At 42.1% G+C, this 24,951-nt stretch overlaps 1 protein-coding gene across 1 annotated transcript in view; it reads right to left on the bottom strand.

The window, feature by feature from the left end:
* Positions 1-978: 978 nt before the first annotated feature.
* The window catches only part of cacna1ab (calcium channel, voltage-dependent, P/Q type, alpha 1A subunit, b), a 100,060-nt gene continuing 76,087 nt past the window's right edge, over positions 979-24,951 (bottom strand). Inside the window, exons 41-48 of the mRNA XM_042399849.1 lie at positions 21,438-21,559; positions 20,062-20,197; positions 18,424-18,537; positions 15,860-15,877; positions 15,228-15,263; positions 10,827-11,028; positions 7,308-7,546; positions 979-6,549 (exon numbers count right to left, since the gene is read on the bottom strand). Of these exons, the coding sequence (XP_042255783.1) occupies positions 5,821-6,549; positions 7,308-7,546; positions 10,827-11,028; positions 15,228-15,263; positions 15,860-15,877; positions 18,424-18,537; positions 20,062-20,197; positions 21,438-21,559 (1,596 nt within the window). The 3' untranslated portion in view covers positions 979-5,820. The remainder of the gene's footprint in view (positions 6,550-7,307; positions 7,547-10,826; positions 11,029-15,227; positions 15,264-15,859; positions 15,878-18,423; positions 18,538-20,061; positions 20,198-21,437; positions 21,560-24,951) is intronic.

The following is a 24,951-nucleotide window of genomic DNA, read 5'->3' as shown; positions in this document are numbered from 1 at the left end:
TGTTTATATATAGAGGATAGTGCATATTAATTAACACGAATGTGCATAATAGTTTTACAGTAATATAGATTCACCTTTCATAACATAGTAACTGGTACTCTGAATTCGTATTATTAATCTACCTTTATTTAAATTTTATACTATGTTACTAGAAATACTATGTATACTGAGCCTCTTGGACACAAACATTTTCTCCAGAAAAAGTAAATTTCTATCTAATCTTTTGTTATCTTGTCTTATTGACATTTTAGTAATATGTTTGTAAATGTGCTGAGTTTAGCTCAACTGCTAATTTGCAGCAAATACAATTAAAATTAGACAAATCAGATCAAACTTGGCATTATTGTAAATTAAATTAAAAAAATTAATTTCTGATATTTTACAGACTAAATGACTAATAATAAAGAAATGCCAGATTTATCAATAACACACACACAAGTTTGCACAGCTGACCTTGTTAGGACATTGCATTGACTTCCTTTCATTGTGGACAGTCTAAACCAAAACCCTAACCTTAACCTAACCTCAATCCATACCTCACCCCTAACCTCAGCCAGGACCTCAGAAATGATGTTTTGCCTCATTAGGACTGGGATTTGGTCCCCATGACGACCACTGGTCCCTACAAGGTTGGTGTTTATACTGAAAAAGGTCCCCAAGAGGTAACAAAAAATGCACACACACACACAAACACACACACAGAGTAAATGTCTCCCTGTCGCAGCAGTAGCCCTGCCCCCCTCACATTGGGACCAAGCGTGGGCGGATGACGGTGACAAAATGGCTTCTGAGCATGAGGATGAGCCCGAAAAGTGGTCCAGTGCCATTGTGAAATTGTGTGTTAACATCTCTACGACCTCTGCCGCTGCTCCCCCCCCCTCCCCAAAAAACTCACCCTCTCCACCCAAAACAGGATCCCTACATCAATAAAATCTCTTTCGTCGCCTTTTGACCCCCCCCACCCCTCCCTCCCTGCCTCGCTCTTGACCCCCTACACACACACGCATGCACACATCTAGTGCTGTACAAAGGGGAGACCACGGCGTGGCTTCAGCTACATAAGCACAACTTTTGGCAGCACTACTGTACATTAAAACCCACTGTGTAGTTTTTTTTTAAAGAGAGCCCTTATTCGTGTTTTTGTCGACACATCGCCTCATGACTGACCCACTGACACAATTTCACAGCCGACTGAGTGGATGGGGTGGTGCGTTTGTTATTTTTCCTTCGTCCCAGGATGAAGAGGAAAAGAAAAAAAAATAAGTCAGAGGTTAAAGAGAGATGGGTGACAAAAGCCGAAGGTGGAGACACAGAAAGCGAATGACTGAGCAAAGACTTTGCAACCCTCCCCAAACCCCGTTCAAAGAAATCACTGAAACGACAACAAAAACAAAGAACGAAAGATCAGATGTTCACTTTTTTTTTTTTTTTTTTTTTCCAAAGAATGGGATTTGTTCTCGGAAAAGCACACACACAACATGCTTTCACACAAGGGCAGTGTTGTGTGTCGGCCATTTTGGATCCGCTGTTACAATTCTGGACAAGCGAGTGGTGTTGAGGAGCCAAAATGGAGGTGGTTTGTTCCTGCCTGTCTGTCAACACGCTTGGCGTCGAGTGTAGGTGCGCCGGCAGGCTGCTGATGGGGAGGTGAGGGGTCAGAGTGTGTAATGTAGGTTAGTGAAAGGAGAGAGGGGAGGGGGGGTCAACATTACAACGTCTGACGCCATGCCAGGTAAAACCATACAATAACTCATCTGAGGCCTGCTTGTTTTGTAGCTGACTCTTCTCTACATTGTCTACCTAACTAGCTACCTAACTCTAGAGGGACCTGAGAAGTAAGCAAACCGCTTTGCACCTCTGTAAACCTCTACACCGCCTGAAACTGGACCCAGGACATCTCTGGGATGGACACAAAATGGCGCCCTTGTGCCACGCCTGACAGGGAGGTGAAGCCAAGTGGGCTAGCTTGCTAGCAGCCTCTGGTATATTAATGATGATCTGTATGGATCTTGGATCCTTTTTTTTTTTTTTTAAATTTTGGCAGCCTTTACAAAAATCTGTGATGCATTTAAGCGATTTAGCACATACCAGATGTGATTTCTCTATGTCAAGTCTAGTCTCTTGGCTAGTTCCTCGCCATGGCCCAGTCTCAAAATCACAGCTCTCCCTGTTTCAATGCTAGCATGGGAGCCAGTGGAACTCGACTTTTAAGGCGTAGTGTGGTTGATCTTGTCTACTACAGAGGGTAGGGGGGATGGATCGGGGTGGCAAGGGGCGAGGAGATTGGGGGGTGATAAATGTGACTCTGATACAGAAGGCACTGCGGCTCTGTAGGGGGTTTTGGGGAAACACCCCGCTTGCCATAACCTCCCAAAGGAAAGGAGGTAAAGGCAGAGGGGTTCAGGTTTGCGCCCCTCGACTCCCGCCAAACAAATAAACAATCAACAAAAACAAAACCCCCCCATCCCCATTTTCACTACATTATGCTCAACTACTAGGCCTGGAGGCAACACATTTCGGGAGAAGAGAGAAAGATGGGGAGGAAGAAGGGATCAAAAGACAGAGACTGAGGTACATGAAAGAAAGGGGGTTTCACTGTGGGTGTTATGTCAAGTGACGTGTGCAAAAGTGGTGTCAATCTTCATATTTTCTCAGATCCGCTTGTTCCTGTTACACTGATCCGTTTACAGTACCACAGCGTTGCAGTTTCTCCTCCGAAATAATACCATGAGGATGCTTATGAGGTCTGCATAGAGTCAAAACACGTGGACTGGGGTTTGTTTTCTGGCCTCTGCGACTGCGAAGAAAACAGTGCAAGGTTTCAAGAGTAGCTAGATCGTCGACCGTGTCATGAGCATGAACGGTATGCAAAATAAATAAATATCTGAAACTCTAATTATACTCTGTTATCTATAACTACATCTACGTTATTATATCTAGATTTATCTGTAGGTTATCATCTATATTTATCTATACTTTATCATCTTGTCCTAGAGTTATTGAATATTCAATAATTGTTGTCCCTCATAACAATAAGGATGAAATAATTCCTAAATGTTTCTGTCCTGTAATGCCTTTTGTATCTTCAGTGTCGCTCCCTGGCAAGCTTAAAGAACAGATGTCAACGCAAATGGACAGAAAAAGAAAAAGAGAGACAGATAGATGAGGAAAAGCGTTAGGTGGATACTTAAGTTGGTTTTTGGCAGAGGAGGTTTCAGCCTTACTACAACCTCTTACGATTGGACTGTTGAGATTTGGTGACTTGGTTATCCAGACCTGAGAGAAGGGGTTGGAGGGGGAGGTCAGCATTGGCACAGACAGGCAGACAGAAGGACGGACGGACGGAAGGACATATGGACAGATATGGCATCTCCCAGGCTACATCCACGTCCCCTGACTAGGACTAGACTTCATCTGTATATCTTACAAAGGTATAAGAATCAGATAAGTGGAAGGGTGGTTTACTTCAGGTCTAGAAACCAGGATGTGGCCTGGAGGCTGTCCTGTAGAGGGGGAAGGTAGGGAGGATAATGTTTGCTGATAATTGCCCCCTGATGGCGAAAAAAAAGAGAACACCACCACCTAATACTGACTGACACAAACACTGTACCACCAATACTGTGCTGTCACTGCCGGCAACTGATCTACACAAGAGAGTAGTGTGATCAGGCTGGTCTGAAACCTTTGCGGTGTAAAAACTTCTTGATCTTTGGGTTGGCTTGACAAGAGTACTGACCCCATGAATTAATGCAAGTCAGGTACTGAGACTCCCCTGACCTCCACCTCCACCATTCTGAAGAGAGTGTATCATAACAGTTGCGTTACAACACGCAACGCTGCTAAGTGAATGTTCCCAAGCCACCATTGCCCCTAAACGTTGCAGGAAGGCATCAGGAACCCAGTAAACGTTGTTGGAACGTGGGGATAAAAACATAACGGATGTAAACGAGATGAGACATAGCATACTTGAACTCCAAATAACATGACAACAAATCTACAGCAACAGGTTCTATCAATCAATCAATCAATCAATCAATCATCATCAGTATCATCATCATCATCATCATCATCATCATTGTCATCGTCATTTTGCATTGACATTGATATAATTATTCATAAAACTATCATCATTAACAATAATAAATCAAGTGTGGAAGAAGTCCGTTTCTCTCTACTCTTTCTCGCTCTTGTTCCTCATGTGCGGCGGGAAAATTGAACGTGATCCCGCAGCGCTTCCTGTCTTTTAACAGGTCGTTGAAACGTAGGTTTTAAACTTTATCGGCAGAAAACTGAGACAAACAAAACAGCCGACTGTCGAAGCCTGTTCTGGGTTAAAAAGTAAGCGAAAACCGTTTTTGAGGTGTAAAAGAGAGAGAGAGAGAGTCTGAGAAAAGAGAACTTCTTTTGTAAACCTAAATGCAAAGTTTCCTATAAAGCCCCCAGGTCCCACCCACACCAGTTAGGTTTCCTCTCTAGTATGTATTTAATCAATCATGCAGGTTTCCATCAAATTTTGGACTCCGAAAAAGATCAAAGGAGGCTGAGCGAATGCAACAGAAGAACCAAGCTCCAATGTCCGAAGAAGAACAAGAAGGAGAAGTAATTGATAGAAGAAATACTGAAGAAATTAGTCTTTTTCCCCATCCCTCCTTTCCTCTCCTCCGCCCCATTCAACCGTGTGATGTCAATCCCTGTCGGGTTATTCTTCGCCGTGCGCCGAGTCGAGTAACCGAGGAGGGAGGGGCTCGACGAAGTGTCCGACTCCCTTCTCTAGTTATCTTAGCCCACCCCCCCTCCCTCCAAAGTGTACTGGAACAGGAAGTGAGCTCACACCGTGCCCCGTCCCCCTCCACTTCCACCACCAGACAGGAAGTGATGTCACACCAGTTCCGTCAGCATTAAGTGAGTCTTTAACAGTAAACAGAGATGATAAAACTCATCAAATATCAGCCAGCGCTGTGATTGGCTGGTTTTTGCAGTATAGGCGGAGCTTCCTGGTTATGTCCCTTGGAAAGGAAAAGGTTAAAGATAAAGTGGTTGTTCTCCCTTTTTTTCTTTTCATTGTTTGTCATGTAAAGTTTCATTTTGTTCTTCATTGTTCAATTTTGATTTTTCTGGAGGCATAGCTTGGCATGTAAGGGTTAGGGGGTCCTGGCTTTTTATTAATTTATTTTCCTTTAAAAGTATCTGTTAAGGAGCAGAGTCGAAGCAGTGGACTCTGTGTTCCAGCTCATTTTCAGGCTTTTACAGTAGCAGACTGGCCAGCGACAAACAGCACAGATCTGACAAAACGAACCAATCACGTGTCAGTCTGGGAGAAGTGCTTTTAGGCCTCGTAAACCGCGATAATCCCGGGCCTTTCTTTTTTCTTTTTCTTTTTTTTTTTTTAACAACGACATGCTTCTCCCTCGCTTCCTGTTCCCACACTTCTCTCTTCCTCCTGCAGCCTGGCCTTGCTGGAGAATTCAGGGAAGTGTAGTTCTGAGACTGAGAGAGGGAGAGGTAAACTGTGCCCAGGCGTTGCCCTAGTTGTCTTGGCTGTCTCTTTATCGATTTTTCCGTCTGCTGCTCTGTCACTGATTTGAGTCTTACACAAAATGTGTAAAAAGCTATTTGCAGCACCATCACCCCCCTCCCCTCCGCCCCTTCCTCACATTTTGAGTCCAAGGGGTGAAGGTGGAGGGTTTGGAGGACGTCCGATCCCCCCCAACCTCTCCTCCACCACCTCTGCTTCGTTAAAAGTCTACATGTTCATGGCCAGAGCACTGGAGGCTGCTGTTCTTCTCCTCTTCTGCCCTTATCCCTCGCTCCCTGTGGTCGCTAGCACCAGTCATCCTCATCCGTCTCACTATAAGGTTCATGCAGGCCCTTGCGGGGCCCTCGGGCATGGGGTGGGCGGTGGTGTGGGTGGGGGGGCGCCCCGGGTGGTCCCCGCCGATGTGGTGAAGGTGAAGATGAGCGATAGCCATTGGGAACCCTGCGAGGATGCGGGTGAGGGGGCGGAGGGGGCCCGTGGCGGGCAGTCCTAGGTGAGCGTGGGTGTGGGTGAGGATTCCCCCCATGTGGGTGTGGGTTGCCATGGGAGAGGCTTTGCTCATAGGCAGGGGGCTCATGGTGCCGCTCGTACTCGTAGTCACGCTCATAGAAAGGCCCGTCGCCCTCCAGGCTGTCCCCAGGTGGAGGTCCGCTCCAGCGGCCTCGGTGAGGGGACCTGGGCGAGCCGTGGAGGGGCGAACGTGGGGACTGGTGTCTAGGGGAGCGTGGCGAACCGTGCCTGGACGAAGAGCCCCCGTGGTGGGGAGAGCCGTGGCGTGACGGGGGTCGGTGGTGGTAGCCTCTGTCATGGTCTGGTGGGGAGAAGTGTCGGGGTGAAGGTGAGCGCAGGCGGCCTGGCCCCGGAGGGCCATAACTGGGCTTGCGGACAGCGGGGGAGTAGGTGACATGTGGACGGGGGACAGCGGGGGTCTGGGGCAGCTGGCGACGGCCTCTCCGCGGAGTGCTGGTCCCCGAGGTGGAGGGGACCGGGCTGCCGCTCACCGAACTACTGCCCTACAGCAAAATGTAAACAAGGAAAATCAAAACGCACCACAACAACAACAACAACAACGGAGACCAGAGTAGAGCAGAGTGGTGGTGAATCAAAGATCAAGATAGATAGAAAGATAGACAGATAAGACAGAAAGATAGAAAGGCAGATAGATAGATAGATAAAGTAGAGATAAACACCATTGAAAATCATTCAAAAACAGTGATGAGGCAAAAAATTGACACCAAGAAGCCACATGTCACATTGAAGAAAAATGGACAGAGAGAGAAACAGTGACAAAGAAAAAAGCATAACACAAAAAAGAGAGATTGATATCCATAAGTAGGTGTATGTGAAATAACTTGGTGTGAACTCTTACTGGATAAATAAACAGTCTGCTGATGTGTGAACAAAAGGCAGGGGTTAAGATCACTTCTGTAACATTTAACAGATATACTGATCTATTACAAACACAGCTCATTAGACTTTAAACAGTCAAATATCTGAAAAGTATTTGGAGTAATACCTAAGAAAGCCTTTCCTACTGAGTGTAACAGGTATGATGTTAAGTACCACTGTCAGCACTGAAGTATCCATAATGACAGTACAGAACATCCTCGAGGCTATTAGGGCTTTAATCCAACCTGTGTTGACTAAAAAAGCTGTATATAAAGGATTCTACAAGTGAAATTAACAAGAAAAAACAAGAAAGACAGTATTAAGAAATCGTCCCCAATATTTTGTGACCCTTGGCATTGATCTTGGTGTCTTTTTGGCCCACCTGTCTGTGACCCCGTCCATCAGGCCCCTCGCTGGGTGAGCGGGACCAGTGGCGGTCGTGAGGATGCCTGTGGGGGTAGTCGTGGCGGTCGGGGCCGTAACGTTCCTGGTCCATGGAGCTGTGGTGATGGTGGTGGTGATGGTGGTGACGACGGTCCTTGGTCCTGCCGCGGTCCCGCTCACGCTCCTTGGGTGGCAAGTCGCCCGACTGCGTGGTGGTGCTGAGGTCTGTGCCCAGACCTAGCAAGGAGATGTCTCAGTTTACATTTGAAAATACCAAATGGTAATTTAGAACAGCTTTTCATACCACTGCAACACACATGGTAACACTGATAAACCTTGTTTCTTTCATATCTGAAAAAGGCTAAAGAGCCACTTAAAACGACAGAGTTAATTAGTTAGTAAGGTGCCCAAATGAACAGTGAATCATTCCTCCTGTTCATACTGACCATTAGAAGATCCCTTCATAATGCACTTACAATATAAGTGATGTATGTGAAGTGAATATAAGTGATGAGCAATGTATTTAAAAGTTTATCTGAAGCTTCAGCTGTCCAAATGAGTATATATACATTTGCACAAAACAGGCACTGTGTATTTGTCTCTCATCACTTACATTGTAAGCACGTTTGGTGGGGATCTCTTTAACCTTTTAACATCCACTGGGTCACCGGTGACCCGCTTAAGCCAGTTGATAGCGGTAGCATCACGCAGTAATGAGTCAAAGCAATGGGCACAATTGGGCCAATTTGAGATGATTGAAGAGGTTCAGGGACACCAGTGACACCACAAACTAAAAACTCCTTAGCCCCCATAAGGTTAGGCCTAGAGGTCTGGAATTTTATACAGGTTGACAAGATGTGGAAGGTATACGGTGTTCTGCATAGTTCTGGCATAAAGCATGTCTTAATTATTGTTACTCAAATATGACTCATTATAGACGACGACCAAAAACACTTTTTTTTTAGCCTTATTTGAACTGGTGTAGTTTTGTTTGTGTTTTAGCCACATGCTAAACAAACACATTTCCAGAAACTAGAAGATGTTACTTGTCAAATGAAGCCTAATACATGCATCATGGCCTTACAGTTCTTCTGTTATAAGCTTTTCCATTTGAGTATGCCAAAATAGGCCAAAATTCTATAAAAAAGAGTGGATGTTAAAGGGTTAAGAGGTACTGCACACTTAAACGTGTTTTTGAGTTGTAAACTAAATGATATGACTGTACTGTGATGAAACACATCAGTGCTGGTGTTAATATTGACATTTCTTACCAAATCTATATAAGAAATTGCCCAACACCCTACCTACTGTTTTAAATCAGCCCTTAACCTTGCAAGGCCAATGGCGACATAAGTCGTGTTTTGACTGTGGGAACTTTCCCCAGGGACTAAGAACCTTTTGAGGAACTCAGTTCCTCGACCTTCGTTTCCACTGGAGGGACCAGGGTCTATATTTAGTTTCAGGGAGATTGTTTTACCCCTCAAAAAGTCCCTGCTTGGGGGGTAATACTTTCCAAAAGTACAGGAACTTTGGGGGCAGGTTTTGCAGGAATGACCGTCGCTGATTGGTCAAACACACAGCATGGCTGCTTCAACTTGTGTGACGCTTAATTCATAAAACGAGGAAGTGCTCTAGTATTGATTTAAGACCAGTTTAGGATGAGGGGAGGACAGAGGAGAGAGAGAGAGCAAGTGAGCAGCAGTGATCAAGCGATGAGAGGGAGCAGCGGTAGTGAGAACAAAGCCGTGAAAGAGAAATAAAGCGTTATTTTCGGATTGTTTCACAGCGGTTTCATTCTAAAGCAGAAATAAATAACCATCAAACATTCAACAGATGTTATACTGTGGAGACAGATGCTCTAATTTCAGTTTCATTTTCCTCCTCTGCATTTCTCCTTTTCATCCATTCATTCATTACATCTAACTCATGCAGCAGTAAATACAGAGAACAGGACAAATCTGTCTTGTCGCTTCCTCGTGTGTTAATACTGTGTCTCAAATGCTGTCATTATTTTTAAATTCCTCATGGGTCTAGTTTGCATGATCTACCTGGTTCCTCAGATGCGGGGGAAACACAAACAGGACTGCACTATTGGGACTCCTCTGGGTCTAAAGTACCTAGAACTTTTGATGGAAATGGGGCTATAGAGTTGATCAGTTGGGACTTATCTACGTCATGAAATGTATATAAAAAGAGAATATTAACAACCTAAATGCTCCCCAGAGACACACACAGCAGGGCTACAGCTACGTACTGACACTCCCCCACAGAGACACACACACATCGGAGAGCCCCTCGTAGCAGAGCCACTAACTCAGCTACAACAAAGATACCACATAGAAACTTTAACAAAGGGCCATGAATGTGCTTCTAGTGCCTGTCAAAGCTCCAACGGACTCTTTGTGTTTCCAGCACAGACACGGAGAGTCTGACAGCAGCGGCTCATGGCTGGTTAGCTCTGACTACCAGCTCTACATCCTTGTTCATGCTACACTGAGTGGTGGTCAGTTGGTGTCCCCTTACTTCCAGTATCACACACTGTATAGCCATGAGGCCACGCCCCCTACAATCACTGTCCTCTGCTGCATTTTTTAAATATGCTGGGAGGGAGGGAGCTAGCAAAATTTGGCCAGGAAGAGAAATGTTTACAGCAAGCAAAACCTGTTTCAAAGTTCATTTGGGCACCTGACAGTTTTACGACAGATTGGAAAAATGATGAATCTATCCTTTAAAGCACATTTACATTAAAAACAATTTAAAAAATGTAATGCATGTATACACACAATTATCAACTACAACAATGCAAATATAAAACAGAGAAAAGTAATTTAAAACACCATCATCGCCACCACGTCCAGGAGGCGGAGGAGAGGATTCTCCATCAGATTAGAGAGCCCTCCAATTATAAAGGGGATTTAGAGTTTAACTGCGGCAGCCTTGTTGGATTAGTTTTACAGCTGAAGCATGCAATTTGCACTTGCAATTAGTGTGGCTATCTGCTTGCACAATGTTCTTTTCAAGGACTTCTTTGTGCCAAGACTTGACTCGCATAAAATTTAGTGAATATGGTGATAACTCTGCTCTCTTAGCTCAATAAAAGCACAGATTGCTCTTAATTGCTTCAACAACTGCTATTGAGTTGCCCTTGAGCAGGACAGTTACTGTCCAATAGCTCTAAAACAGCAATATATGAATGTATGACAATGTACATGTGCACTGCATCTACATAAAAGACACTATAAAAATGAAGCACCATCACTACATGTTTAATGTAATGTCCACTGTAAATTTAAACTTGCAATAACAAACTTTTTGTCCACCTGGGGAAAACAAGTTGTGAGTGTTTGCATGAGCACTTGATACACCTGACCCTCTGAGTTAATTAATAAGCCAGCCATCCAAAAAGAAGCAAGGAAAGTGACAATGTGAGGCTGATACTCAATCTAACAGTAGGCATTAAAAGTACTTCTTCTGTATGGTATAGATAACCGCCAAAACCCTCCTGTGAGTGACTCACCCGTGTCAGCGTCGGTGTATCTGGTCAGGGAACGCTGGGAGGCGCGGTGACTCCTGTCCCTGTGCCTTCGCCCCCCACCGTGCCTCCCCTCCTCGGACACCACCCTCTCCAGGGAGTAGTCATCCAGCCTCACACCCCGGCCTGTGCGCCCGTGGACCAGGCTGGAGGTGGAGCGACGCATCGGACTGGTGTCTGTGATGGTCTATGAGGTCGAAGGAGAAACGTAGAGAAAGAAATACAGAGAGGAGGAGCGACAGACAGATAGGAAGTGATAAGATGAGGAGAAAAGAGATAAAAAAAAGGTGGGGAAAGAGAGGAGAAGAAGTGAGATTTAATATCTCCTGACTGGTGGAGTCCATCCTCAGCTTTAGTGTATGACACCACTACAGAGGTGCATATGGTCGAATGTCTGTCATATCATGAGTTCCTGAATGTGAATGTGTCTATTTAATGACAATATTCGACTTTGGTCACACAGCAGCTTCAAAGAACTCTTGTTTTATGTTTTAATCTTCTTGGTGCACCAGATGGGTAGCAGTTAACCCAACTTGGGCAATTCAGGTATTCACAGGTTGCATTTTGTTATGATAATATCCATATTTTGCCTCTTGCATTGCCCTGTGTGGTGACCTGCACCCATCTGGCTGAAACAAACCATGATAATATACAATTTAACCAAGCATGAATCAATAAAAATTGATGGAATCAGCATTCAAATAGCTTGCCCTATAAAAGTAGAAGCTGAAATCCCCGATTATGGAGCTTTCGACAAGCACATGTAATGTAATACCATGCTTCTCCACCAAAACGTGGAGAGATGAAACAGACAGAGATATAACTGGGAACTGACAGAAAGAGAGAAATAGGGGCAGAGAGACAGAGAAGAGCAAGCATGAAGGAAGGCCATAGAAACCATGCCTCACATGCACAAGGCAGAGGAGTCTACTGAACTTTTCCACATGGAAGCCATATTTCATTTATGTCATTCTTAGTTTGGTAAGATATATATTTTTTTCCCAATCCCAAAGCTGGTATATCATAAGAACATCAGATGGTTGATGGTTGGTTGGTGGTGACGATTGGACACATAGCATTAGCATTATTAGTATTTGTCACCCTGCTGTATTGCTAATTTTGATACGTAAAATTAGACAGAAGCTTTTATTAACAAGTTGAGTGTCAAAGACGCACCACTAAGAATAAGCACATTGCTGCATAACCAATACTATAGAAGACTGTAAAAGCTGATGATTAACAAAAATTAAATCTTGCCGATTTGGAGGGAACTCATGGATCATCATAATCTTGTTTCTGCTGGAACCAACTTAGAAATTTGTAGTAATTGCACCTCTTATCAGCATCTCTGTTCATCACAATGGTGCCATTTATTTTTATTCATTTTTGTCCAAAAACTGCTTGCATTGAGCATTTTCATTTCATATATGTATTGTTTCCCCGACACTGAGTATGACATAAATCAAATATGGCAGCCATGCAAATAAGGCAAACCATCATTCCATAACCTAAGACCCTCGTCAAAAAGCACTGAAAAAACCCAACCAGAAAATTTCTAAAGCACTGAAGAAAGATTATTCTACTCTGTTGGGGGTATATAATATCATATCAATATCATATCAGCTAAATCAAAATCCTGAGAATCCTGATCATAGTCAGTGCAGTAGGCCCAAATGTTTGACACTTTGTTTGTCACATAAGTGCATTGTGAATTGAAGTTACTGTAAAAAAATTAGTCAACAGGGGCAGCAGAAAAAAGTTATATGTGGTTATATAAGTCTATTTTAACTCTCTAATACCTGCATAATGTAAATGTGTTGACATATAATGTAGGTGTGTCAGCATCTAATGCATCAAATTCGTGCATTTGGTCAAATATTATTACTTTTAAAACACAGCAAAACCTACAAATCATATGTAATGTGTACTGGTCTTGTTGGATTTTCTTGCTGGGTTTATAACAGGCTCTTCTGACCGGGACAGGACCCTGCTGACGCTCTGAACCCCCATAAAAAGCTTCACATCACCCTGATGACCAAACACGTCAGTCTGCAAGCTAGCAGGCCAGACAAATATTCAGACAAACACAAGAGGATTCACCGTCCTGAGAGGAGCTCCACACTTCACAGCGGACTCTGTACACTCTGAGCAGCCTAACACAAGCCATGCATGCCCTCTGGATAGCCGGCAGCACACTACTAAATGTGTGCACACGCTCGACATACACACGCACGCTTGAAACAATCTGGGTGTCTATTTTGGAACAACACATGTATGTGTATTACTTTTACACACGACAACCCCTCCTCTTGCATGAATAACAAGGGATGTAATAACTTTTCACATGAACAACACTTAATATGTTGTATGTTTTTAGATATTTAGCACTATCTGTTTAAATTGTTATAATGCAAAGAGTAACTTGTACATTTTCTTATTATTTTAAAGCCTTTTGGGCTTGAGCGGGTCACATGACCTGCAATTCAGACTGTAGCCTTTATAGCAAAGTGACACTACTTTTCCAGACAGATAGTTGTATATTTCAGGTTTATTTGTGGATAAATTAATTTTTGAAATTGTATTTGAAAGAACATAAATACTGAAAAAAAAAAAGAAAAACCTGCCGGATCCACTCTGATTATGTTTACCATTTTATATTAGAAATATATATATTTTTATTAACATCTTCACTCAGACATGACTAAAAATAACATTGAATTGTGACCCTGGTGATCTGTGTATCCAAATTACATCCCAAGTTGAGACATGTAGAGAAGTGACAAAAAACAGTATGTCATCCAACTTTAGACACTCAGAAATGCTGAGCGCGACACATCCATTTAATGAGCTCTCAACTTCTCAAACTTTCACTCCACCTTACAGACCACTTAATGCCAGCGTTTTGCTGAAGCAACATTTCCCCTCATTGGTACAACACTTCCACGGCGAGACAGGGCTCTGCCACGTCATGCATGACTAATGACATGCCGGCACGCTGCCAATCCCCTCCCGCACAGGCCAACAGTCCCACATCAGGCCAGTCCATGCTTTTGTCATACACTGTTGACCCGGTCTGCAGCGATGCAACAGACTGAAACACACATGTAACACGCGTACAGAGGAACATACACACACGCACACGCTGCATACAAGCACGACTCCAGGGGAAAACCCGTCACAGAGGAACAAACAAGGGAGAGCAGAGAAACCGCAACACAAGCAGAGGGAGGAAGGAGAGATGGGGAAAAGGCAGGAGAAAGAAAGACAGAAAGAGACTAGAAGAGCTCACAGAAAAGCTGACAGGGTAAGAAGATAGAAAAAAGGGAGAGGTAAACCAAAGTAGATCCCAATAGAGGCAATTACGCCGCGGTGCTTGATTAAAAGAGCTTTGAGCACCAGATGGGAGGGGTTCACTGCAGTAACAACTCAGATGATGTCTGGTTAACTTTTAAGTTGCACAAAAGCACAGTGCATTGACTTCCAAGAAGTTTCACATGCCTGTCAAAACCTTTCAGGAATTAATGTCTTTAAAACAGGCTAAACAAGACATAAAAAAGGATGAACAGGATGGATGAAGACTAAGAAAATTAGATAAGTAGAACAAAATTTTAGGTGAACATTGTGATTTGGTAGGTAAAAGTGAGACAGATCCAGGTCTGGGTCACACAAACCCCGTTTATGTCAAAATTTCAGTCATAATTGTTTAAGTGACACCTGTGGTTACTGGTGGTAAGAGCAACACAGGTCCCAGAACAATGTTTGAAATGACACATGTATTGTCCATGAGGGGGCAGCAAACTCTCCTTGAGCGCTCATCAAATAAGCTGGTAGCATCATCAGAGGATGAGTTGATTTTATATCCTTTCATTAAAACATGATGTAATGTCTTCCAGAGATCTTAGTGCTTGTGTCTTTTATTCATTTTTACACATCAACAAAAATCAGACTGCACTGATATCTTCCCCTATACAGGACGTCTAGCTGAAGCTAATTTGTAGTACCCGTCCCTGATGAAAAACACCAGGACAGGTAAAACAGACACTATGCATTACACAAATGTATGCAGATATGTTGAATTACTATTGATGAAAAAAGATATTGTCAATAAAAAATATCAAAAATGTGATATAACAAAAATCTTAAGGATTATAACTTTAAACTGTCCTGAATGCCAGATGGATGGAGGTTGTGACTGTCCAACTAACATCACCTGAACAGTCCTACTGCAGTCCAACCCCACCTAAATTAGCAGCCGACGTAAGGCAAAACAAACACCAACTACAATTTGATGCCGATCAATTTGAGAAATAATTGAGAAAGAAGGAAAAGGGGGGATAAAGAGAGAGCGAGAGAGAGAGAGAGAGAGAGAGAGAGAGCGGTACATACACTGAGGTTATTTCCGCGAGGCCTGTGTCTCCTCCGCTGCAGAGCAGGCAAACACAGAGATGATACGTAGAGCAGAGCAGTGTAGCACACACACACACACACAAACACACACACACACACACACACACACACACACACACACACACACACACACACACGCACACACACACACATACACACACACAGACAGAGCATAGGCCCGATGTAGCATAGTCACCAGGACCGAAGAGAATCGAGAAAGAGAAAGAGACAGAAACAGAAACAAATACACAGATAGAAGGAATGGGAAACCATGACAGAGATAGAGAAGGACAGGGAGGATAAGAAGATTATTTTGGGGAGATAAATAGGTTTTGGGAAGGACGGGAGGAGAAAATAGAAGGAGAGGGAGAAAAGATGAGAGGGATAGAAGAAGGTAGTGAGAAAAGGAGAAGAGAAAAAGTACAAAAGTAAGTCATGAAGAAGGAGAAAGAGAGGGAGAACCAGTTAATCGAAGGAAGGCCAATGCGCACACAGAAGAGCGAGGTGGGTGTGCGAGTGAGAGGACAGAGGACAATATAAGACGCATGTGCATCCACACACACACACACACACACAAACAGACACACACAATCACTCATACACACACTTACCGAAGCAGCGTGAGCTCTCTGTAAGGCAGAGCAGTGTTAGAAGACAGTAAGTAACAGTGTACAGACACACACACTTATAGGCAAACACACACACACACAGACACACACACACACTTATAGGTAAACACATACATTCACATTGGACATTTTCTACACTCCCACAGCACCTGTCTTTATGTTGATATTATAATTTAATTATTATATTACATAAACACCAAGACTTGTACTGTATGAACCAGGATAGTTACTGGAGGAGTAAAAGGGCTCAAAACTACACGCACCAAACTTGTGTTAGGTCTTTTTTTTTAATGAACTAACTGGGTAGAGATTGCAAGATTGGGACAATTGAAAAACTTGTTGAAATGCTGCCCAAAAATAAAGAGCAGTAAGGGGAGGTTGATGATAGTTTATGCTTCATTTGAAAAGATTAATACAGAAAGAGTGCGGTCAGTGCAGACTTTGAGTATAAGCAGTATGAAATAGTTTTTGTTGTGTTGGCTTTGTTTTACAGTAGAGATGAAAAAGAAACACAAAAAACTCTTCAACAGGTGCTGAACTAAAGAGGAGACATCATGCAAAAAGTAGAATCTCCACACTGTTCTCTGCTCCCACAAATTTTCTTTCTTTTTTTTTTAACTGTTGCAATCAGATCTTCAGGCGCAGCAACAGAAAAATAAAAGAAACATTGTGGGAGCAGACGACAGTGAGTGGATCCTACTTTTTTTTGCCATGACGGCTCTGGACTGCAGCATATAACATATTTGAAATTAAACAATAACTACAGTATGAGGGTAAAGTGTTAACTGTCAGATTTGAGTGTATTTACATATATTTTAGAGGACAAGAAGTTAATATAAACCTACATAATGTTGTAATGTCTAATAATTGGTTGCATATCTTTGTCATTGATTAAGAAAAAAGCAGTACAAGCTGCAGAGTTTACACTCAAAATCTGATTTGTTAGGAACTTAAAATCCCAACAATGACTAGAAAATAAACTGACATCTTCTCTGTACCACAGTCCTCTTATACACTCCTTCCTCATCCTCTAAATGAACATTCAGAAGCACACCATGGAGTAACCAACATACCAAAGTGAGAGCAACGTGACTCGATGGAGTGACATATTGGAGTATGGCCGGGCTTATATGCATGAACGTGTGTGTGTATAACTGCAGCCAGAGGCTTCACAGCAAACTTCACATGTTCTGAACAGGTTTACCAACATTTTTTTAACGCACCTATTGTTATTTTTATTTAACAGAGGCACAAAAAAGGTTGTGCAAGTTCATTAATGATAAAAAATACAAAGCCAGCACAAAAGAAACTTAGCAGAGTAGTAATCCATCTGCAATGCAAGATTTGAAATCTAATTTGTGGTTGTTTTTAGTCTGCAAGATGTAAGCACCAGGGTTTCCTTTTCTCACTTTCTTCATACATGCTATGTCCCTGTATTGTCCCTCACCTTTTGTTTAAAATTATGATCCTAACATCCAGATATGGACATGATCTGTTAAGGTTAACCAAAAATTGTTGGCAAGCACACTGTCACATTCTCAAGTGCATAGCGTCTGCTAAAAGTACCAAAACTGCAGGAGAAATTTTGAGCGCAAAATCATCCACAAGAACTTCTACCACACTTCTCTCTTTCTCTCTCAGACACACAAACACACACACACATATAATTTGATTTGACAACCTAAACTTTATGTACTTCATATATTACTTTAATTTGGGCACAATGTGGTTGAATTTGTGCTTTAAATGCTACAGAAACGCTTTAGCATCACACTTATGAATGTACTTATCACTTATGGGTATTTTCTCATTTTCATCGCAGAAGAGTGACACTAACTCTGGCCACAGTTTACACAGGACAGACACACCAAGGATTTAATGGAAATGGGTTAGGGAAGACGATAAGGTTGGAAGGGACAAAATATTCTATTAATATAGGTCTTCTAGATATATATTTGAATATACATCTAGAACACTTATCCAGCCCTCCGACACGGTTTGCTTTACTGCTGGAGGAGTGGAAGGTGAGAGTGAGGGAGGGAGGAGGTGGAGGGGAGGTGAAGGGGAAGGAGGGAAAACAAACGGGGAGACCAGACAAACGGAGGTGAATTTCCAAAAGTCTCTTTGCTTCTTTGCATCAAACCATTCTATGAATATAATCTTAGTAGCACGCTGTTAAATCGTGCAGATTTATATTACAAACATTGTTAAACTAATATTATATGCATTAGTATATTACAATAATAAAACCAGATAAGAAAAAATATATTAAAAAAAGAGAGAAATACAGAAATAATTAATCAAACTGCATTTTTTTTGTAAGAAAAAATGCCAAAAACATATCAATCGATATACGTTTTCATATCTGTACATTTGACATTTAAAAAAAAGTTTTGGTTTATTTCAGACTCATCTCATCTTTTTAGGATGCAAGGAAAGACTTTTTTAAATCCACTTCAACTGTCCTCACTGCTAACAGGTATAATAATGGACAGTGATGATGATGATGGTGATGCTAGTGATGATGGTGGGATGAAGGTGCTCACTTGGTTGTCTGCCGAGAGGCGGGGCATGGAGAGGGTCCGCCCATGCCCATCCATTGGGTGATAGGGCTCAGTGTCGGAGTACCCGTCCCGCCCCATCTCCCTCATCTCTACCGTCTGTAAAACACAACGAGAGGGGGGCGTGACCACTGTCTGCTGAGAGAGGGGACTCTGGCAGGCGGAGGGGTCATCAACTGATTGAGGTAGGAGCTAGCGGAGGTGGGAGGGGGGCATGAAATAAAGTCAACGGTTTATCAAGAATTTTTCAATTTCAGGCATAAATAACTACAAGTCTGTCTTAATTTATGCAAATTGTTGTTGCATAAATTAACTGTTGCAACCAATGTTTTCTCTTGGATTTAAGATGGCATTGCCTAACATCCTCTATGGCCACAGTTTGTGGGTTAGTTACTCTGCCTTACTTATAATTATGTTCTGAGTTGGGTCTCTGAAATCCTGGATTGTGGCGCAAAGAATCCCAACACTAAAACCTGAGTACCGCTAAAAGCTTCTTTGGACACAATGTTTTTCTAGCTAACAAACTGCCATCAATGAATCCAAAATTGGAGCAGGGAAATAACTAAAAAAGCAAATTTATTTTCAAATGTCGACTCTTACTTCCAAAGACTCTCCAATCCATGTACACCTTTATACGTTGGTCATAGGGTTGGAGACAAGAGATGAGGGGCTGGAGAGTAGGGACGTCCCAACAGACAAGCGAAAGTAAGGGGCAGTGAGGAGGAAAAGGTGTACATCACAAAACACATCTACCAACTCCAAGCTATTGACTTTTGGAGGAGAGGAGGTTGCAGAGGGGAACAGACGAGGAATCAGAAGAGGATCAAGGAATAGGAAGATGATAAGATGAGGAGAATACAGGAGACGTGGACTTGGAGGAGGTAGATGAAGAAAGAGAAAAAAACAGATAGAGGGACATTTGAAAGAAAAAGAGATCAAGAAGAGAAGAAGAGAGTGACACTACAGTCTTGTCCGCTGGCAGCGGCAACATCCAAGCGCTTCAGATACAGAAAGGACTGCTTCTTTAAACTTCTTCCAGTTTATCGGAGGTGGCTCACAACTTGGTGTCAGGGATGACAGAGTGCATTTCGGACTAATTAGTTCTCAAAAGGACACTCAAAAACACTTAAACTGAGTCATTAGTTCAGGAATTCCTCTGCAGTTGACAAATTGCTTCAAATCAGAGGCGAGAAACTGGATTGGGGTCTAGCCCTGACATGCCCATCCAACCATTTGAGAGGTTAGATATGAATCAGAAAAGATCATTTGAAATAAACCACTTACCTGAGGAAGCACAGAAAATCAGAGGGGTTTACAACACTGGGTTTTATTGTCTGTGGAAAGGTTGTGCTCTTGCATTTAAGCTCACAATTTACAATAAATTGTGAGGTGTGATGCTTTAAAGAGGTTTTTATTGCAACAGCAGGAATCCTGAGCAGTGTTTCCCACCAGCGTCTTTTATATTTTTTGCTAACAAAGTACTCGCTGAACCCTTGACCTCATTGATAACTGATTATGCATGTCTACCGTCACCTGAACATAAAGTAACCAGCAAGGTGGTTAGTTGGGCTTGAATTGGTGTGCTACCAAGGTGACGACATGTGTGTTTTGTGCTCATCATACCTGTGGGTTGTGCCGGTTGTCGTGGAGATCATCAGGGTAGGGTCTATCGGGGCTCCAGTTACCCGTCTTTCGGAACATTTCCTGGGCTTTGGCCGTCACCCACGACTGGCTCTCAGTCATGCCGCCTTCGGGAGGTCTGACACCCACACAGACACACGTCAGAGGGTTACAAATTACGGCAGTCCTTGAAATGTTTCGCAAACTAATAGCCAGAGGGTATCTTTGACCAATCATAGTTTCTACTATAGTTTCATTCAACTCCACTTCCAAAGGATCTCTTGCACCTCTTAAAGATTAAATCATATTTATTAAAATGATTGTTACAGTAAGGCAGAGATGAGATTTTCATTTCTCATTAATACCTGCTGAAAAATAGCTCGTTATATAACCTAAAAAAAATTAAGCTTTAAATTAAGGGACTATACTGGGCTAAACAACAGACAACTTGACTTATTGACAGAAAAGAGACCATGAGAATACACATAGTAACACACAGATGCTTTTGCACTCTCTTACACATTCAAATGCAACCATTCAAACCATTTCACGTTGGCTGGCCTGATAAACAGTACTTTTTTTGAGGGACATTTTATTTGCCCACATTAGTGACAGTCACACAATGTTGAGTAAGACTTCTGAAATGGACATCAGAAAAACACACACACTCCGACACACAACGAGAGAAAAGACCAAAAACATGGTCAAAGAAACCTAAAGCTAAGCTGGCAAAAAATTACAATTAAGAACTACAAAGCGATGCAGAGTCAGTATGTACTGTACTGTACTGTATGTATGATGGTTGGGATAATCATACACACCATTGAACCAATTCATTCAGATTTGAGCCTAAAATTCAATTCATTATTCACAGCTGACTTTTCTTTTAATATTTGTTTTAGAGAAAACCTGTGACCCCAAATACCCTTTTTTTAAATCAATGTAACCTTTGTCACCCACTGTAGATAATTTCTAATCAGGGCTTTGTTTTGTTGGGTTCTAGGCAACAGAGGTGTTGTGGGCTTTCAGCAGAAAACCACCAAACATTCAACCTGAGACATTTGAAAATGTTTTGTGCAACACAATAACCACTGCATCTACAAACTGCATCTAAAATCATATTAAATTCTGCCACTGAGGTGTGGAGGATGAACTGGTCTTAGAGGTAACTTTCGCTGATATATTTCACAAGAATAATATATGACATTTAATGTTTCATGTCCTTGAACCAGATCAGGGAAGAAAATGTGAATTTCTTACCCTGATGCACAGTCTGTCTGAATACTGCATGTACTGTATATAGAATATAAGTGTCCTTTGTGAATTCATGTGTTTCCATGCCTAACACATAGGTTACTGTCCCTCCCCAGTCTACTCACATGCTGTTGACGTTGTCCGGCTGGGTGCTGGGGAGGCCATTCAGGCCCTGTCCCCCCTGGCCATCAGTGCCCCCTCCCTCAGAGGGTGGCTCCATGCGCTGAAACATTAATGGCGTTCGGTTCTGTGTGAGATACACGACATGGCCTGCAGGCTGGCATCAGGCACACTCAGGGGGCAGACACAGGACACAAACACAGGATGCACTCGCATCATGCACCCACACGGGGGCGCCATTGGCAAGCACATGGCTGTGGGTATCCAAGGTAAAGTTCCCTGCCAGACTACTGATCTGGGATTTGCCATCGACTCTGAACTACCTTTTAAATGGACAATGTAGCAATGCTGACTGTTTCCTTCATATCAGTTTGGCTTGATGTTCAGGGAGGGAAGGCTGATCTCAGATCTGTGTCAGAGGGGAACTTCTACCTTAGGCATTTGAGATAAGATTGCTCTTGAATCACAGGTCTTGGACCAGATCACCATACTCATGAAACACATCATTAAAGAGACATTTTACTCAAAAAATCATCTTTTGACAATCCGTGCGAGCCTTCATCTGCCAAAATTTTTGAGTAATATGCCATTTTGTGGGAAGTGGACATCTGATCCTGAACCAGTTGTATTAAAAAGCATCTTCTGCTTCTATCAGACAGGCTAGAGGTCAGTCAGCTGTCCTCCCAGGAGATCCTGGATAATGGAGTCCTCTCAGGAATGGCTGGGCAGCGACAGTTTATGACTGATACTGAATGTGTCATGTCCATCCACAACCTGGAAATTAAAGGCTGAATGCTAAATGAGCGCAGGATGGATCGAGGCCTGTTCAGAAACAGACGCATGACCACACCTCAGACACACAAGACTGATCTGCTGGACAGGAGGCTAACTTTCTTAGACTTTGCTACATGTATTTTTTAATGTATTTGTAATTTATTTGTCTGATGTGGTAGACAACCATATATACCATGTGTAACAATGGCTACTGGCACAATTGCATTACTTAAAATTATCTTAAAATGTTTTATTGCCATATATTTTAGTTTATTTTTATGTTACACTTTTAATCCACATTATAGCTCTACCTTGTGAATGGTTTTTTTGTTTTTTTGTAATTTTTTTGTGTGGATCTTCTATTGTAGCTGACTGAATATGGATATTTTGCTCCTCCTACCAAGCAAATTTGCTTTTTGGATAATAAAATTAAACTTGGACTTGAGATTTATTTCCGAATTTGGGTTCTTGTGAGTGTTCAGTAAATGGTTGTGTGATCAAATGCCAAATGACAGTGCTGTTAGCCAACAAACTGCTGTGCTAACACTCGCCTCTATTGAATAAGTTAGCTTGTGATATGATCAGATTTAGGCTATTCACAGCAGGACAGCAGTGGTTAGATTAAAACTTTGGCTAAAATGATAATTAATGCCTTGATGACCAGTTCCCTTAAAAAAAGCACAGTAATTGACCATCACTGTTAATATTTGTTGAGAATGATAAGTTGTTTGTCCAGACATTTAGTTAGCAGTTAGCATTAGTTATAAACACCTCCAATAAGACTGCCACTGGCTGAGTAATGTCAACTAAAAATCAGTTTCCTCCTTTACTTGTAGCACAACTGATTAGGCAGAAAGCTTTTAAAGTGCTGCCCATTAAAAGCCTGTCAGAAGTTTGTCAAATCCTGTCCAATTATCACAATTATCATTGTTTCCTGTGCTGAGGAGGGGAATGGTTTGTCTCTGAACAGTCTGGTTTGGCACTGATTAGCGACCGTGATTATGGTGAACACAGAAACTGAACACTGACTTTAATGGTATAATATTGCAGCAGTGGCATATGTATCAATGAATGGTCCCAGAAATAACTGATGACATACAGAACCACTGGTCACAGGAACCTCCACTCAACATCCCACCAACCACCACAGCAGACAGACAGATACATGAACATATAGATTGGAGAGAATGGTCTTGGTTAGAGCAACTTGGTGACAATCAACCTGGATTGACCAAATAGGGAGAGCTTGATAAGTCAAGGTCCCATCTCTTCCTGGAGGAATAAAGGGAGAGCGTCAGAATGACAGAGACGGCATGGAAGACAGAAACAAGGGACTACAGACAACAGACTCCAAAATGGAGAGAGGAAAACACCAAAAACGATATACACACAATCACAAATCAGCAAATACTGTAGACAGTTGAGACAACCACTTGAAATGATGCATGTACAGTAATAAGAGAGAGGGGAGGAGAGAGACAAACAAATGACACAAAAAAATAAGAATTAAAGAAAGAAAGAAAATATCCACCGTCTACTTCTATTACACCGCTACATATCAGCAAAGTGTATTCCAGGAGTTATTGGGATTAAAGGTGTTTCTGTCTTGCTGTTCCCACTTCTCTTTAGTTCAGTTAGAGAATTTTAACTTTTTGCTTTCAATTTGGGAAGTGCCAATATGAACATTTTTGCGCACAATTTCCTTGTTCAAAATGTTCCTAATCTTGGTGTCTTTGGCTGGCAACATTTCTACAGCCCATTTCACTAAATTATCTCCATAATTTAGAAGAAATAAAACTATCTTGTCTTTCATTTGTTTTTTTTTTTACCTCCAGATTAGAGTTGCAAAATTGGACAAGTCACTGGTTCATGGAGTGTTTTCCCCCATTCTGTATTCCCATTTCAAAATGTTCTTTGAACAATATCCTCAACATTACTTAAACATAGAAAGGAATGACTCTCCCAGATAATGTTAGTTGACCAGTTTCAATGACTTAAATGTAGTTTTTGAGAAATCATGTTTGGTACATCATTTTGGCATGGCAAATGGCTAAAAAAACTACAATACTTGGCCACTGTTGCTATGGAGAAGCCAGACAGAGGCATGAATCAGAGTGGTAATGAATTCAAAATGCTTTGTCATTGCAGTTGTAAATAAAACACAGCGCAACAGTTGCTGAATTCACCCAAAAGTGAACAGATTTATGCTGAAGCTGTAAAATCAGTTTTCTCAACACTGTAATCTTTGGATATGGATCTTGGCTATTTCTTGCTGAAATGTCGTAGTTGAGTAGTTGTAGTTAACTTTTACCTGAAGGTTTTTATGTACAGAGTCTTGTACTTTTGACTTTTTGACAGGAAACAAGATATTTTCTAATGCAGCTATTAATCTTTTGTACTGATGATTCAATTAGGAGAGTTTCATGCTGATCCAAGCCATAAAAGTGCTCCAGTTGTGAGTCACGCAACGTTGTCTATGAGAAAAATTAATGGGACATTTCCTTTCAAAACCACGGCCAGCTAAAATAGCTCCTCCAACTATGCAACTCTACAGAATATCTATACTCTATACTATATAAATCCACAAGTTTGGGGCGAATGTGATGGATTTTTTCTAGCTGGACTGTTGAAATTGATTGGCCAACAAAGATACTCTTGGTCTTTGATTTTGACAAAGAAATATTCTGCTATTGAACTGCATTGGAGCTGCACTGGACATTATCTACGATTGATACTATCCACGTG

Source organism: Thunnus maccoyii, chromosome 2 (genome assembly GCF_910596095.1).
Source record: "Thunnus maccoyii chromosome 2, fThuMac1.1, whole genome shotgun sequence".
Taxonomy (NCBI): Eukaryota; Metazoa; Chordata; class Actinopteri; order Scombriformes; family Scombridae; genus Thunnus; species Thunnus maccoyii.
The sequence above is the reverse complement of the archived record's forward strand: the minus strand, read 5'-3'. Positions and strand labels throughout refer to the sequence as shown.